The 14,819-nt window shown below is 44.6% G+C and overlaps 1 protein-coding gene across 1 annotated transcript; it reads right to left on the bottom strand.

Annotated features, from left to right (window-relative positions):
- Positions 1-3,436: 3,436 nt before the first annotated feature.
- On the bottom strand, positions 3,437-14,123 carry NIM1K (NIM1 serine/threonine protein kinase). Its single transcript, XM_056849053.1, has 3 exons — positions 13,850-14,123; positions 8,448-8,716; positions 3,437-4,186 (listed from the first exon to the last, which is right to left on the bottom strand). Exons 1-3 carry the CDS (start codon positions 14,121-14,123, stop codon positions 3,437-3,439), a joined length of 1,293 nt encoding a protein of 430 aa, XP_056705031.1.
- Between the last annotated feature and the right edge of the window lie 696 nt (positions 14,124-14,819).

Raw genomic sequence — 14,819 nt, forward strand, 5'->3', positions numbered from 1 at the left:
GTACTTTTAATTTAGGCTCAGGTTTAAAAAAAAAGAAAAAAGTTGTGCTTCTCCTGCTTTTTTGTTTTTAATAAATTCTTCACATTTTGTAAAATACACCTTCGAAACTTTTTTAAAAAGCCATTGAGAGAAATTGATATGACCCAAAGCCATTTGTGAGACTTTTTAAACAAAATCTTAAATGTTAGGGGCATACGTGCCTTAACGGTGTTGGCACCCAGTCTCTTAAATGCAGGCCTTGTTCCACTCCCTCAAACCACCCCATGGTTTTGAAGGGTCGTGTGAGCAACCGGCTTGTTTTCCAAGGTGCTGTCAATTGGAGAAACCTTTCCCAGTTGCCATTATTGGGACAACCTTTACCAGAAAGTTGATGGTCTGAGAGAGATTTTCATTTGGTTTTCCGACTGTGTGCTCCCATCCTATAAACTCCCTTTCCTTCTCCGCCATATTTATTTGCAGTGCTAGCAAAAGCTAAGGAATGCACATGTTTGGGAGGTGAACAGTTCCAATTCCCCTATAACTCTTCATGGCAGAATACTGAAATGGTAACATTCTCTTGCCTCAGGAGGGAGCTGGCAAGCTAGCGAAATCTGAACTTCACATGTAATCTTTTATAAAGGTTACTTGAGAGCTTGCTTTGTAAAATTTGTCTTTCAGATTAATACAAAGAGTTTGTCAGACTGGCAGCCCAAAGAACAGTTCTCGTTCATCTTGGAGCATCTTTCTTCTTGAGGCTGGCCTATGTACATGGTTGGATCCTATCACAATAGCTGTGGTTCTGAACTCCTGTACATAGTTTCATGCTTCAGACTCCCCATTAAAAACTGTGCATTGGGAAATCGCATTCTCAAAACGCTGATTGTGCAGCAGGCCTCTATAACACGTTGATCCACCAAAACGAATGCAGCCCACCAGCTATGTATGGTAGTCAGCTGGGGACTCGATAAACCTCTGTTAGCTACCTGCAGTGCAGAAAGAGGGTGTAGAGCACATGCCAGGGCTGCATTTGGCAGCCGGGATCTCACGAGATGGTCAGGAGTTGTCTAGAACTGCTCTAGGATGGTTCTCTTGGCTGACTTTGAAGCCCGTCAGTGGAAGTGCTTTGGTTGTTGCAGTTCGAACATCGTTCCAAGGAACAAGTGTGGTATACAGAAGCTCCGGGGGGGGGGGGGGCTGACCAGTGAGCAAGCTGGGTCAGCTTGGGTGAACACTGGAACTAAAGGAAAGGGAAGCTCCCGGCTTGTAAAATACATCGCATTTACATTAAGCTTTCTTAGTTTTGTCTTCCATTTTTTATTTTGCTATGAAATTCATCCAAAAGAGCTTTGTCTGAAGAAGAAAAAAAAGGCTTACAGAGTTAGTACGTCTCGTGCTAAGTTACAAGATGCAGGGTTTGGGCGTTAACGTAATGTCTGTTTTGTTTTTTTGTTTTTTAAAAAAGGCTGTCGCCAACTAAAATGAGAATTGACATCTGTACAGCATGTTTAGATGAAGTGTTTTAACGTAACTTGACGAAAGCGGTCTAAAGTGCTGCGGCTGAAGTGTGAACGCGGGTACAAGCTGGGGTTTTTTTGTTCACACGTTGCCTGACATGTATTGAGTCCATTGCAGGCAATGGGCAGGCCGGGAACCGCAGCACAAGATTAACCTTTATAAACCTCACAAACTATGAGGCAGACGCCTTGTAAAATAAACTTTGAGCTATTTGAATTACCTGTGTGGCAGTCGGTGTTTTGTTTCTGAATCCCGCATGAGCCTGACCCATCAAGACTTGAAGAAGACAAAGAGTTGGCTTTTATACCCTGATATTCTCTACCTTTAAGGAGTCTCAAAGTGGTTTACAATCACAATCCCTTCCTCTCCCCACAACAGGCACCTTGTGAGATAGGTAGGGCTGAGAGAGTTCAGAGGGAACTGTGACTAGCCCAAGGTCACCCAGCAGGCTTTATGGGGAGGAGTGGGGAATCAAACGCTGGCTCTCTTGAGTCAAGTTGCATCTTGTACTTTCTTTTGCGTTCATTATAAAATACTTTTTATTTTAATTTAGGAAATTACCCTCTGCATTTGCAAAGGAAAACTGGATGGGAGTGGGATTTAACACTTTGTGAAAATCACACTTGATCCATGCCTTCTTTGCAGCAGCTTTTTAAGCACCAAGGGCCGGAGTTTCAGCTCCTTGTCCTCTCCTTTGCAACTACTGGGGCAGGCTTTTCAGATTAAACCTGTCCTTGAAAGGAATTAGTCTGATTCCAAGCAGCAGATGTGCCAGCAGTGTGATAAAATTCATCAGAGGAGTGACAACTTTGCGGCTCTATCTCCTTCTCTCTGCTGCTTGCCATGTTACCCCAGTTGCCCTACCACTGCTGACCCAGTGCCTGGAAGCCTTTGAGTGTGCGCATGAAACTACCTTATACTGAATGAGACCCTTGGTCCATCAAAGTCAGTATTGTCTACTCAGAACGGCCGCTGCTCTCCAAGGTCTCAGGCAGGGGTCTTTTACATCACCACCTTGCCTCGTCCCTTTGACTGAAGACCTGCATGCCAAGCAGATTCTCTACCACTGAGCCACAGCCCCTGCCCTATGACACCACTAGGAATTAGTTTCATCGGGTTTTTTCTAGGTATAATCTGAAGCACCGAACAAAAACTGTAGAAGTCTAACCAGACAGCGATGTGCCAGTAACAGTGAACTTATGTGCTATGACATAAGGCTGTCCTGCAATACCATTCTGAACTCTGAAAGGCTTTTGTCTGTATAAGTCAGACCTCATCCAAATGATTCCTGCAATTCTTGCTGCACTTGGGATAACTGGGAGGGGGAACAACCTAGCCTGGGTTCCCAGACCTTTTTGAGCCTGCAGGGCACATCTGGAATTCTGACACATCACAGTGGATACAGCCACAAAATGACTGCCACAGCCTACCTTCAGTAACAGTGTAGATTCTTGTGCTGTGGTGGCAGCCGCTGCCAGAGCAACATTAAAAAAAAAAAATCTCCAATAGTCAAATCAGAAGTGTGGCTGGTCAAGAGCTCTACTTGGTCCCACCCACTTCCTAAAAACACCACATTGGGGTCCCCGACCTTAATCTAAAACCACGCAGTCTAAGCTCACTGAAATGCACAGAACTTTTTCCAAGTGGACAGCAGACAAATCGAGTGTTTTCTCAGAACTGAAGGCACATGGGGTTTACCGGGACACAGTTCCCTAAATAGTGGTGTTCAGAATTGTAATTTTGGTATGTCATTCATGGTCACCCAGCTGTCCAAGACAACAGATTCCCAGACGTCAAGGAAACTAACTTAGGGGTGACAGTCACATACAACTCATAAGGCATCTTTTTTAATTCATTTCAAAATTACAAAAAAAAACAACCTTAAGAGGTACCAAAGAAAAGACTTCAGAAAGTGTGCTGAATGCCAAGCTGGCTCTACGGTTTATAAAATCAAACAGAGTTTTGATGAATGTCTGAGGCCCCGAATGGTAACAGGACCTTTCCTTACTTCTGAATCTCTGGGCTCTGGTAGAGTGATCATAGGGACAGTCTCCATAGCCCTCTTCTTCTGCACCCTGTGCAAAATAATTCTGTAGATCCCTGTGATCGCGCTTTGGGCTTCTCTCCCGCGGTTGTTTTGAATGTGCTCCTCTGTGATCCCCAGCTTGTTCAGGATGTTTTTCACCTCTGCTTCCTCCTCTCGGAGAGCTCCATTCTCTGACAAGTACTTGGGGTTTAGTTTAAAGGGCTCCAAGGGCTTTGGGTGTTGGACACCCCGCATCCATTCGCTGTTCATGATGTGCTCAATGGAGTAGCGTTCCGTCGGGACAGGCTGAAGAACCCCCTGGATCAGCTTCTGGCAAAGCGCCGACAGGTATGGGGGAAAGACATACGTCCCCTCGAGAATGCACTTTTTCAGTTTGGCCACAGTTTCTGCTCGGAAGGGCATTGTGCCGGTCGTTATAAAATACAGGAGGATTCCCAGGGCCCAGATGTCCACGTGAACCCCCACGTAGCTTTCATCCCTGAAGAGTTCTGGGGCGGCATAAGGAGGGGAGCCGCAGAAAGTGTCCAACATTTCCCCTTTTTTACTCACGGTGCTGAATCCAAAATCGCCGACTTTCACGCAAGTGTTACTGGTGTAAAAGACGTTTTCGGCTTTGAGGTCCCGGTGGATGATGTTGTTCTCGTGCTGCCGAGCAAAAAAAATGGAAAGGTCATTGGCACTGAAAAACAGAGCAGCATTTTTTTCTTTCTGTATCCATGGTGTACATACCCTTAAGACTCCTTTAGAGTTTGAATGTTTCCTTCCACCCATCCCACTCTGCTTCCACTCATGCCAATTCCTACATGCAAACAGCCTGCCAACCTCCAAATGCTACTTGTCAGCAGTGCCTTTTCTGAACCATCCTAGCCGCTAGACATTCGGGGCATATCTATGGTCAAGGAGCTGGTGTGGTACTCCTCTCCATTTTCCTTAAAAACATCCTCCACAGCTGTTTTAAGAAGAAGAGGAGGAGTTGGTTTTTATATGCCGACTTTCTCTACCACCTAAGGGAGAATCAGTCTGGCTTACAATCACCTTCCCCTCCCCATAACAGACACCCTGTGAGGTAGGTGGGGCTGAGAGAGCTCTAAGAGAGCTGTGACTAGCCCAAGGTCATCCAGCTGGCTTTATGTACAGGACTGAGGAAACCAAGACAGTTCTCCAGATTAGCCTCCCGCCGCTCATGTGGAGGAGTGGGGAATCAAACTCAGTTCTCCAGATCAGAGTCCACCACTCCAAACCACCGCTCTTAACCACTACATCACACTGGCTCTTGGGGGGGGGGGAGACATCTGCAATTTGGGGTACATTTCCTTATTCTCCTTGATATTGGGGTCTAAAGCTACCTTGCAGGGTCATATTTTATCAGGAAAATGGAGGACGAGCAAAGAGGTACATAGTCCCTTACCCTGAGAAACCGTTCTTATCCATACCAGGTCCCCCCTGCAGCTGCTTTTTAGAGCCAAATTGAATACACGTGAAGCTATCTCATATTGACTCACCATTAGTCAGTACTTACCCTGACCAGCGGTGGCTCTAACAGCACATCTGGAATCTCACCACCATATATAGTTTGGGCCTCAGATAACTTCAACCAGAATAATATGCATTCAAAGCAGTATTCATGCAATGATTAGCTCATTTTTGAAATACTGAACGGCAATTAAAATTTGGTACCCTACACTTGAGTGACTTTCAATTCAAAGTTACCCACATTGCTAAATATGGCAGTTGTAGGGATAATGTTTATTTCCTTTTAAATGTGTGCCTCATTTTCCCTTGCCCCCTTTGTTACAGCTCAGGGGTGACTTTCCTGTGACACAATCCCATGTGGCCTGAGTACAAACAAAAGAAGCAGTTCTTTTGTTTGCAGATTGGCTCTCCTTGGTGTTGAGGGATCCAAACACATGCAATAGAGGGGACAGTTCTCTATTAAACTGTAAAGAGGCGAAACTACAAGTGTACATGGTTTGGGGAGGGGCTGTAGCTCAGTGGTAGAGCATCTGCTTGGCATGCAGAAGGTCCCAGGTTCAATTCCCGGCATCTCCAGTTAAAGGGACTAGGCAAGTAGGTGAAGTGAAAGACCCCTGCCTGAGACCCTGGAGAGCCACTGCCAGTCTGAGTAGACAATACTGACTTTGATGGACCAAGGGTCTGATTCAGGATAAGGCAGCTTCATGTGTTCATGTGTGTACGTGGTACAGGTCAGGCCCACACAGGAAGGGGAGAGGGTGTTTTGCATTTCAAGCCCATATGGCTTTGTCAGGGCCCCTCTGTGCTGTTACAGTGAGGGGAAAAAGTATTTGATCCCCTGCTAAATTTGCCCTGTTGCCTCTGGGTTTCTGGGGTTTTTCCTGTTGTTATTCTGTCTCTCACAGCTACAATAAACCTACCATTAAAATTATGGACTGGTCATTTCTTCGTCAGAGGGCAAACGGGCAAATTCAGCAGGGGATCAAACACTTTTCCCCCTCAGTGTATATATAAGCATTTTAAAACAATAAAAGATTTTTTAAATGACCCTGCAGTTTTGATTAGCAAAACCAAGCAAGAGCTGAAGAAGTAAACCCCCTTTCCCCAAGACAAGGCCTTGATCTGAACTGAGGGCTTGCCCGGTTGCAATTTTATAGTTGAATGGAGATCCGTGATCCTTTGTCATGTCTGTTTGGAAGCCATTAAAATCACTCATTGACAGGAGAAGCTATGATAAGCAGAGGATGACTTTTGAACAGCTAATCATTGGAGATTCAAGACACTTATTAGGAAAAATTTATAAATTGCTACTGCAACATCACACTGAAACAGAGCAAGTAAAAGATTGCACGATAAAATGAATGCAAAATTTTGGAGGAAATATACACATGAGTCAGCTGGAGGGTGAGAGATTCAAAATAGATAAAATGAAGTATTTCTTCACACAATGCATAGTTAAATTGTGGAACTCCCTGCCCCAGGATGTGGTGATGGCTGCCAACTTGGAAGGCTTTAAGAAGGGAGTGGACATGTTCATGGAGGAGAGGGTTATTCATGGCTACTAGTAAAAATTGATACCAGTCATGATGCATACCTATTCTCTCCAGGATCAGAGGAGCATGCCTATTATATTAGGTGCTTTGAAACACAGGAAGGATAATGCTGCAGCAGTTGTCTTGTTTGTAGGCTTCCTAGAAACACCTGGTTGGCCCCTGTGTTAACAGACTGCTAGACTTGATGGACCTTGGTCTGATCCAGCATGGCCTTTCTTATGTTTCTTATGTTCTTACCTCTGGTAGTCACATACAGCTCACAACTCAAACCAGCAACGTATTATTAACAACCAACAAGCAAAGCTGGATTATGACACTTCCCTCTTCAGAGAAGAGAGCTTCTAATGTGAAGCAAAAGCCAGGCCTCTATCCCCTTAACTGCCTTCTTTCCAAGCTAAACAGCCCTAAGTGCTTTAACCACGCCTCATAGGGCAGTTGCTCTAGTCCCCTGGTCATTTTGGTTACTCTTTTCTGCACCTTCTCAAGCTCCGCAATATCCTTTTTTAGGTGTGGTGACCACAACTGTACACGGTATTCCAAGTGTGGTCTCACCACTGATATGTACAAGGGCAGTATGATAGCAGCAGTTTTATTCTCTATTCCTCGCCTAATTATGGCCAGCATGGAATCTTCTGAGGAGCGAGGAGATCCTGGGGCAGAAGCCCACGGATATGCAAAAAGCTTGTTGAGATTTGCTACGTACTTCGTGTTACAGTTACTGCTGCTTCTTCTTGCTTGTACACTAACCATACCAATACATGCCAACTAATGGGGTGAAAGTTAAAAGAGAAAGTGCCAAAGCAGGACTATAGCTGAACATCAAGAAAATTAAAGTAATGATTACAGGAGAATTACACAACTTTAAGGTTGACAATGAGGAAATTGAAATTGTTCAAGACTTTCTATTCCTTGGCTCCACCATCAACCAAAAGGGAGACTGCAGCCAAGAAATCAGAAGGAGATTGAGACTGGGAAGGGCAGCCATGAAGGAGCTAGAAAAGATTTTGAAGTGTAAGGATGTGTCACTGGCCACCAAGACTAGATTAATTCATGCCATCGTATTCCCTATTACTATGTAAGGGTGTGAAAGCTGGACAGAGAAGAAAGCTGATAGGAAGAAAATAGATTCCTTTGAAATGTGGTGTTGGAGGAGAGTGTTACGGATTCCGTGGACTGCCCAAAAAACACGTCAGTGGGTTTTAGATCAAATCAAGCCTGAACTGACCCTAGAAGCTAAAATGACTAAACTGAGGCTATCGTATTTTGGTCACGCCACGAGAAGACACGCACCGGAAAAGACAGTCATGCTAGGAAACGTTGAGGGCAGCAGGAAAAGAAGAAGACCCTACAAGAGATGGATTGACTCAATAAAGGAAGCCACAGCCTTTAGTTTGCAAGATCTGAGCAAGGCTGTCAAAGATAGGACATTTTGGAGGACTTTCATTCATAGGGTCGCCATGAGTCGGAAGCAACTTGACAGCACTTAACACACACACAATGGGGTGGGGAGGTGAAGGGAAATTGGGAAGGATTGGTGGGATATGGAAGGAGAGGATGCTTGTGAGAGCAGCAGAAGGGGTAATAGGGGATTAGGAGAATATTTGATTTTACTGCAATTTAAAAATTTAAATAAACAGTTTGCATTGTTAATTAAGTGTTAAAGTTGTATTTTGGCTGTCTGAAGATGATTTGTTGAAGCCCCCCTAAATTTCTGGGGAGCCCTTCCCTAAATCCCCCATAGCCCTGCCTCCAGAGATAGTGGCAACGGAGGCCCCTCCCTGTGATGTCACTGGCTCCTCCCTATGATGTCATAGCAATGCCTCTGGCCCAGCCCCAGACCCCCCCCCGGGAAATTGGAAAGCCTACGCCCCTGGACTTACCATGTGTTTAACGGCAGACACAATCTGGGAGAAGATGAGCTTGCTGTCTAATTCAGGCAACTTCCCTTCTGTTGTGATCTTAACAAAGAGTTCTCCTCCACTGGCATATTCCATCACCAGGTGTAGTTTGGACAAGGTCTCCATCACCTCATAAAGCCGGATGATGTTTGGGTGGTGCAGCTTCTCCATGCTTGAAATCTCACGGGACAGCAACCTCTGAGTCTTTGGGTCTAATTTTGACTTGTCCAAAATCTTGATAGCTACTTTTTCTGGAAGTTAACAAGGATTTTTTTTGTATCGTTAAGTGCAACAGATTAAATACTCAAAAAATACACACCTCCACCTCAAACTTGCAAAGGTACGGTATACAAAGAAGAAGAGTTGGTTTTTATACCCCGATTTTCTCTACCTTTTTAAGGAGTCTCAAACCAGCATACAATCACCTTCCCTTCCCCTCCCCACAACAGATACCCCACAATACAGACACTCTTTGAGGCAGGTGAGGCTGAGAGAGCTTTAAGAGAGCTGTGACTAACCCAAGGTCACCCAGCTCGCTTCATGTGGAGGAGTGGTGAGGTCATAATACTGGCTCCCCCTCTTCCTGTCACAAGGAACTTCCTGCTGCATGCTTGCAATGTAGTAGTCCCCATGCTTAGTGGATCCTGGGTCTGGAAAGGCTGAAAACCACTGATCTACAATGTACTTTGGGGACAGGTAGCCTTTAAAATCCCCCTCAGCCACATGAACACAGATCCCATGGAGGTGAGATAGCATCTCTTATTTAAAATCAAAATGCATAGTGAAGTTCAAGACACACTAAATAATTTACCCATTGTAAAACCATATATGGTATTAATAATGGAACAAATGTCATATTTCTCATTATTTCCCTGTACAGTTGATAATAAGTAACACATTCTTCTTCTATTCCACTGAATAGCAGGAAAAGAGGAAGAGCCAACAAGAGATGGATTGACTCAATAAAAGAAGCCACATCCTTCAGTTTGCAACATCTGAGCAAGGCTGTCAAAGATAGGACATTTTGGAGGACTTTCATTCATAGGGTCGCCATGAGTCGGAAGTGACTTGACAGCACTTAACACACACACATATTCCACTGAATTATTTATATCTGTTTTCACTATGGAAAATGTGGGGCATACCAATGCCAGAGCTGCTGTTTTGGCTAAGAGTGTCTGAAGAACCAATTCAAATTGAGGTGAGGAGAGTTGAAGCTCTAGGAGTACTAGGCAAATTCATGGAGAACAGGCCCATCAATGACTACTAACCATGGTGACTGAAGGGAGCCTCCATATTCAAAGCCAGCAAACCTCTGAATACCAGTGCTAGAAGTCGACATCAGGGGAAGGTCTTGGCCTCTGAGCCCTGTTTGTTGACACTCCAGGGCAACTGGTTGGCCACTGTGTGATACAGGTTGCTGGACTAGATGGACCACTGGTTTGATCCAGCAGGGCTCTTCTTATGTCCTTATCTGAACACAGAGCCCTAGCAATAGAAATGAAAAAAAAAAATGCTAAGATTGCAAAGTGAAAAGATTTTAATGTTTCAACAAGTAAATTGTGAGCTGGAGCCACTGTTCCCTGTCTACTCAAGAAAAATCTTACTCAAAGAAGGACTCCTTTTATGAATGGGAAGATACCTTTGGGTCCATCTCAAAATATGAGCCCTGCTGGATTAGCTCACAGGTCTATCTGGTCCAACATCTGGTTGGCCTTGTTGGCCAACTCGGTGCCCCTGGAAGGTTGGCAAACTGGGCATAGATTCTAAAGCCTAGTATTCAGAGGTATTCTGTCTCTGAGCATAGAGGTCCCATTTAGCCATAAATGTGACTAATCCTCTTCTTGAAGACATCTAAGTGAATGGCTATCATGACATCCTCTGGCAGTGAATTCCACCCAGTCATACACACACCACAGGATTCTCACAGGAAGAACCTTTTTCCCTTTCAGCTTTTTATCTGCAATGATCAACAGTTGGCTGGATATTAAAAGGATAACAATATTTAGCATACATTCTGTAAGAGAAACATAAGTCCAGAATAGGTGCAATTCTTGGAGGTAATTGCAATGCTCTGTTACAAAATTTTAACATTATTCCCCCCCCCCTAAAAATGGCACTAACAATCTCAAGGAGTTACATCCAAAGGTAGCCTTTCCTTCCATGAATGGAGCTTCAGTTCACAGTCAGCACGAAGTCTTCTTTAGATCCAGCCCAACAGATGTTATTTGTGTTGGCAGACTTTTTTCTCTTCAAAACATAGCAGATTGTTACATTTTGAGCATATGGAGCAGAGTGGGAAGCTTGACAGAACGAATGTATGGAAATAAAGCATTTCTTAAAATTTATTTCCAGGATGAACCTGCTATGGACAGAGTTACAAACATCACAGAAGATTGCTCATAACTCAATCTTCTGAGTTCAGTTGAAATCCACAATTAAGCAAGCTTGAAAAGTGGTGGAAAGTGCTGTCAAGTCACAGCCAACCTACAGCAACCCCCGTAGGCAAGAGACATTCAGAGGTGGTTTGCCAGTGCAATCCTGGACTTCCTTGGTGGTCTCCCATCCAAATACTAACCAGGCCTGACCCTGCTTAACTTCCAAGGTCTGATGAGATCAGGCTAGCCTGGGGCATCCAGGTCAGGGCAAGGTGTTTACACAAAAGGGGGGGGCATGAATGTGTTTAAGGCCAGATAAAACAAAAAAGCACCAAATCTATGGCAGATTTAAGCCCTAAACTTCCCTCCCCTTTCTTCTTTCTGAATCCTGCCCCTCCACATTTTGTTCACTAAGTTTAGAAGGAAGGGTCAGGCCAGTCTGAAAAGTTCAGCCCGAAAGGTTGCTTTAACCTTGCCTGATATGTCAGGCAAACTGTCTAATCATTGCCGCTGATGCAATGGGCAGCTCAGAATTGGCACACTAAGTTGGTATCACATGAAAGAGGAACCAATTTTAAGGATGTACTTCATACATGTGCATGAACACACATACATGGGGCAGGGAAAGGAAATTCAGGTACATGCTGGGATTGGTACACTGGCCAAATGACCAGTCAAATATTGTTTGCTGACCTCCTGTTATTTGACTTCAGTCCAAACGATGTCATATTTCAGGAAATCAAAATGCCACTTTATGACAGCTTGCCCTTTTTATGGCCATGTGGACTTATAGCCTAGCATTTAAAACAGTGCATTTAAAACAGATTTTTTAAAAAATGCTGTTACTGTTACTTTGCTTTATTTCTGCTCTTATTTAATTTCTGTCTTGCACCTTGAAACTGTAGGCTGACCCCGGTGTACTAGAAACAAGGTCAAAAAGAAGAATGGATTAGTGTCTGCTGTCACTCTGAAACATCACCTAACATGCTTTTAGGACTCTGGCAGCCAAAACAATTTATGCAGAAAGTCGCATTTTCAATCCCCACCATCTCCAGGTGAAAATGCCTGACAGCCTGTAGTGTAGGGTTGCCAGGTTCCTCTTCGCCACCAATGGGAGGTTTTAGGGGAAGAGCCTGAGGAGGGCAGGGTTTAGGTAGGGGAGGAACTTCAGTGTCATAGAGTCCAATTGCCAAGCGGCCATTTTCTCCAGGTGAACTGACCTCTATCGGCTGGAGATCAGTTGTAATAGCAGGAGATCTCCAGCTAGTACCTGGGGGTTGGCAACCCTACTGTAAAGCCAGAGTGGACAATATTGACTTTGACTGACCAACAACCCAACTGACTATAAAGCAGCTTTGTGTGTCCAATTTGAGAGATACTGAAAAAGAATAACATTAAGAACTGGTATATTTAACACCACCCTGATCTGCATAGGCCCAGGCTAGCCTGATCTCATTGGATCGCAGATGCTAAGCAGGGTCGGCCCTGGCAAGTATTTGGATGAGAGACCTCCAAGGAATACCAGGGGCATGACACGAAAGTAGGCAATGGCAAACCACCTCTGAACATCTATTGCCTTGAAAATCCTACGGGGTCACCATAAGTCAGCTGAGACTTGACTGCAAAAAAATAATAATGATACCAGCTTAGCCATGGGAGAAGTTGCGGGTGTTAAAACAAGCTGTGTCCTTGGCAGCTCTATCTACACATTGTTACTCAGATGTGTTCAGTGAGGCTTACTCTCCAGCCTGCAGGTACAGTTACAGATGGACATAGGCCACACAAAGAAAGAACGCGTGAGATGAACTGGATACAGGATTCCCTTCTTTAAATAATGCAGGTGAGAGAATGGGCTATGTGAAACTCCCTGAGAAACCAGATCCGAACGACAAGCTCAGTCCTGGCGAGATTATAAATTGCATTACATTAGGGCTGCGTCAAGACAGAAGTCTCGGGGTCATCAAATTATTTTTATTATTTTCAACAAGACTGGGATCTACAAAGTTTGGCCTTCTTTTACTTAACAGCCATTTTCACAGAACTCCCTACCACCATTAAAAGCTCTTTTCCTTACCTCCTCCATAGGAATAATAATAATAATAATAATAATGTAATAATTACAAAACCTTATAACTATATGGGTTCTAATTCCAGAGGAGTAGCCATGCTAGCCTGTCACAGCAAAAACGGGTGTCTTGGGTAGGGTTGCCAGGTCCCTCTTCGCCACTGGCGGGAGGTTTTTGGGGTGGAGCCTGAGGAGGGCAGGGTTTGGGGAGGGACTTCAATGCCATAGAGTCCAATTGCCAAAGCAATCATTTTCTCCAGGTGAAATGATCTCTATCAGCTGGAGATCATGTTGTAATAGCAGGAGATCTCCAGCTAATACCTGGAGGTTGGCAACCCTAGCCCAGATTGCTGTTCTGTCTAAGGGATTAAAAAACCCCAAATTTCTATTCTGCCCATTTCCAGGCTTCTAATTATTAAGGACCCTAACCTGGATACCTCCTCAGATCTCAGAAGCTAAACCGGTTCAGCCCTGGCTAGGATTTGGATGGGAGACCACCAAGGAATACCACAGCAGGCGATGGCAAACCACCCCTGAAGTCTCTTGCCTTGAGTCAGCTGCGACTTGACAGCAAATATATATAAATGGTGATTAGAATGGGCACCCTCATCTGAAATAACAATGCACTGAAAAATTGGGGAAAGAGGGAAGAGGCCTACGTTTGCTTTCCTTAGCTACCCTTATAGGCCAGTCAAAGCATGCAAAAAGATAACTGACCCAGTTTTAAGTCTCCATGCTTGAACATGTGCATGGGCCAAGATAATCCAGCTCTGGACATGGCCTCCAGTTCACACCCTGAACTTACGCAGGAATCAGTGTATTCGAGGATGCTTTCACACACTGCTTTCTAGTTCCTGCAGTCCCCAGCAGTTGACATCTTCGTGGTTTCACTGCACAACTCTCGGCCCCCAAATACATGTGCCATAAACTGTGTAGCCTACCTTTGGTGAGAGAATGGATCCCAAGCTTCACCTGAGAGAAATTCCCAGTGCCTATTTCCCCTCTGATGCGGTAAAATCCAATCCTCTTCCCTAGAGTTAATTCTTTCACCACCTTCTGATGCTGGGACATGTCCCGAGTAAGCTTCTCGAAAGGGGTCAGCCGGTGCTGCTGGCCCTGGTCATCATCAGCGTAGACCTCGGTCTTTGTATAGTCCTCTCCACTGTCTTCCCGGTTCCATTTAACATGTCTATAGCTCCCTGTTCTTCCTTGCATAGTCCAGGAGCAATCACATATCCACTGGCTTTAACAAGCTCACCTGAAGGATTTGCTCAGAAATACTGACCTGGAGATAACAGAATTCATGGCAGCCCAAGCAGAAGCTGTTGCAAGTCCAAGACGTCAAAGTTTAGCATTAAGTTTGATCAAGATGCATCTGCAGATGCATCACTAGTGGCAGCCAGGTAAAAATGTGAGACAAGCCGCTCACATCCACCTTCAGCTAGCCATTTTGAGCCCATAGGGGTTATGGCCTAAAGCACTTTGTCAATGCAACAACACAAAAAGAGAGAGCACACGCCTCAGTGAAGCACAAACACAGACACATTTTGACAATTCCTTCGTTTCCAAAGCTGCTTCAAATCCTCAAATTGATATCATACATGCAGAGATGGGCACAACTTGCAATTGCTTCGAGGGACATCCAGGATTCTCAAGGTCCTTTGGAACAGCTGACCACATCAGTCAAGAGTTGACTAAGTCCTCTCCCCTTGAATCAGGTCCCAGTCCAAGAGCCAAAAGCTGGAATTTGCGTTCTTACATTCTTCAACGGGAGAGGGTTTTTAACTCCTATTAGGAAACACTCGAGCACACCTCTGAAGCCCAGTTGCACAAAACTTGTCCAAGCTGCTGTTTGTTGCCATTATCAGCAAGATGTAAAGAGCTGGTGTTGGAGGATGCCAGGAGGAATGT

Source organism: Euleptes europaea, chromosome 4 (genome assembly GCF_029931775.1).
Source record: "Euleptes europaea isolate rEulEur1 chromosome 4, rEulEur1.hap1, whole genome shotgun sequence".
NCBI classification, from domain to species: domain Eukaryota; kingdom Metazoa; phylum Chordata; class Lepidosauria; order Squamata; family Sphaerodactylidae; genus Euleptes; species Euleptes europaea.

Bases quoted from the DNA above. Each gene is read 5' to 3' on its own strand.
- NIM1K (XM_056849053.1), bottom strand. From the start codon at position 14,123: ATGCAAGGAAGAACAGGGAGCTATAGACATGTTAAATGGAACCGGGAA. The intron at 8,717-13,849 runs GTAGGCTACACA...GTTAACTTCCAG, and splicing joins GATCCATTCTCTCACCAAAG to AAAAAGTAGCTATCAAGATT. The intron at 4,187-8,447 runs GTAAGTCCAGGG...TTTGCTCGGCAG, and splicing joins TGTCTGCCGTTAAACACATG to CACGAGAACAACATCATCCA.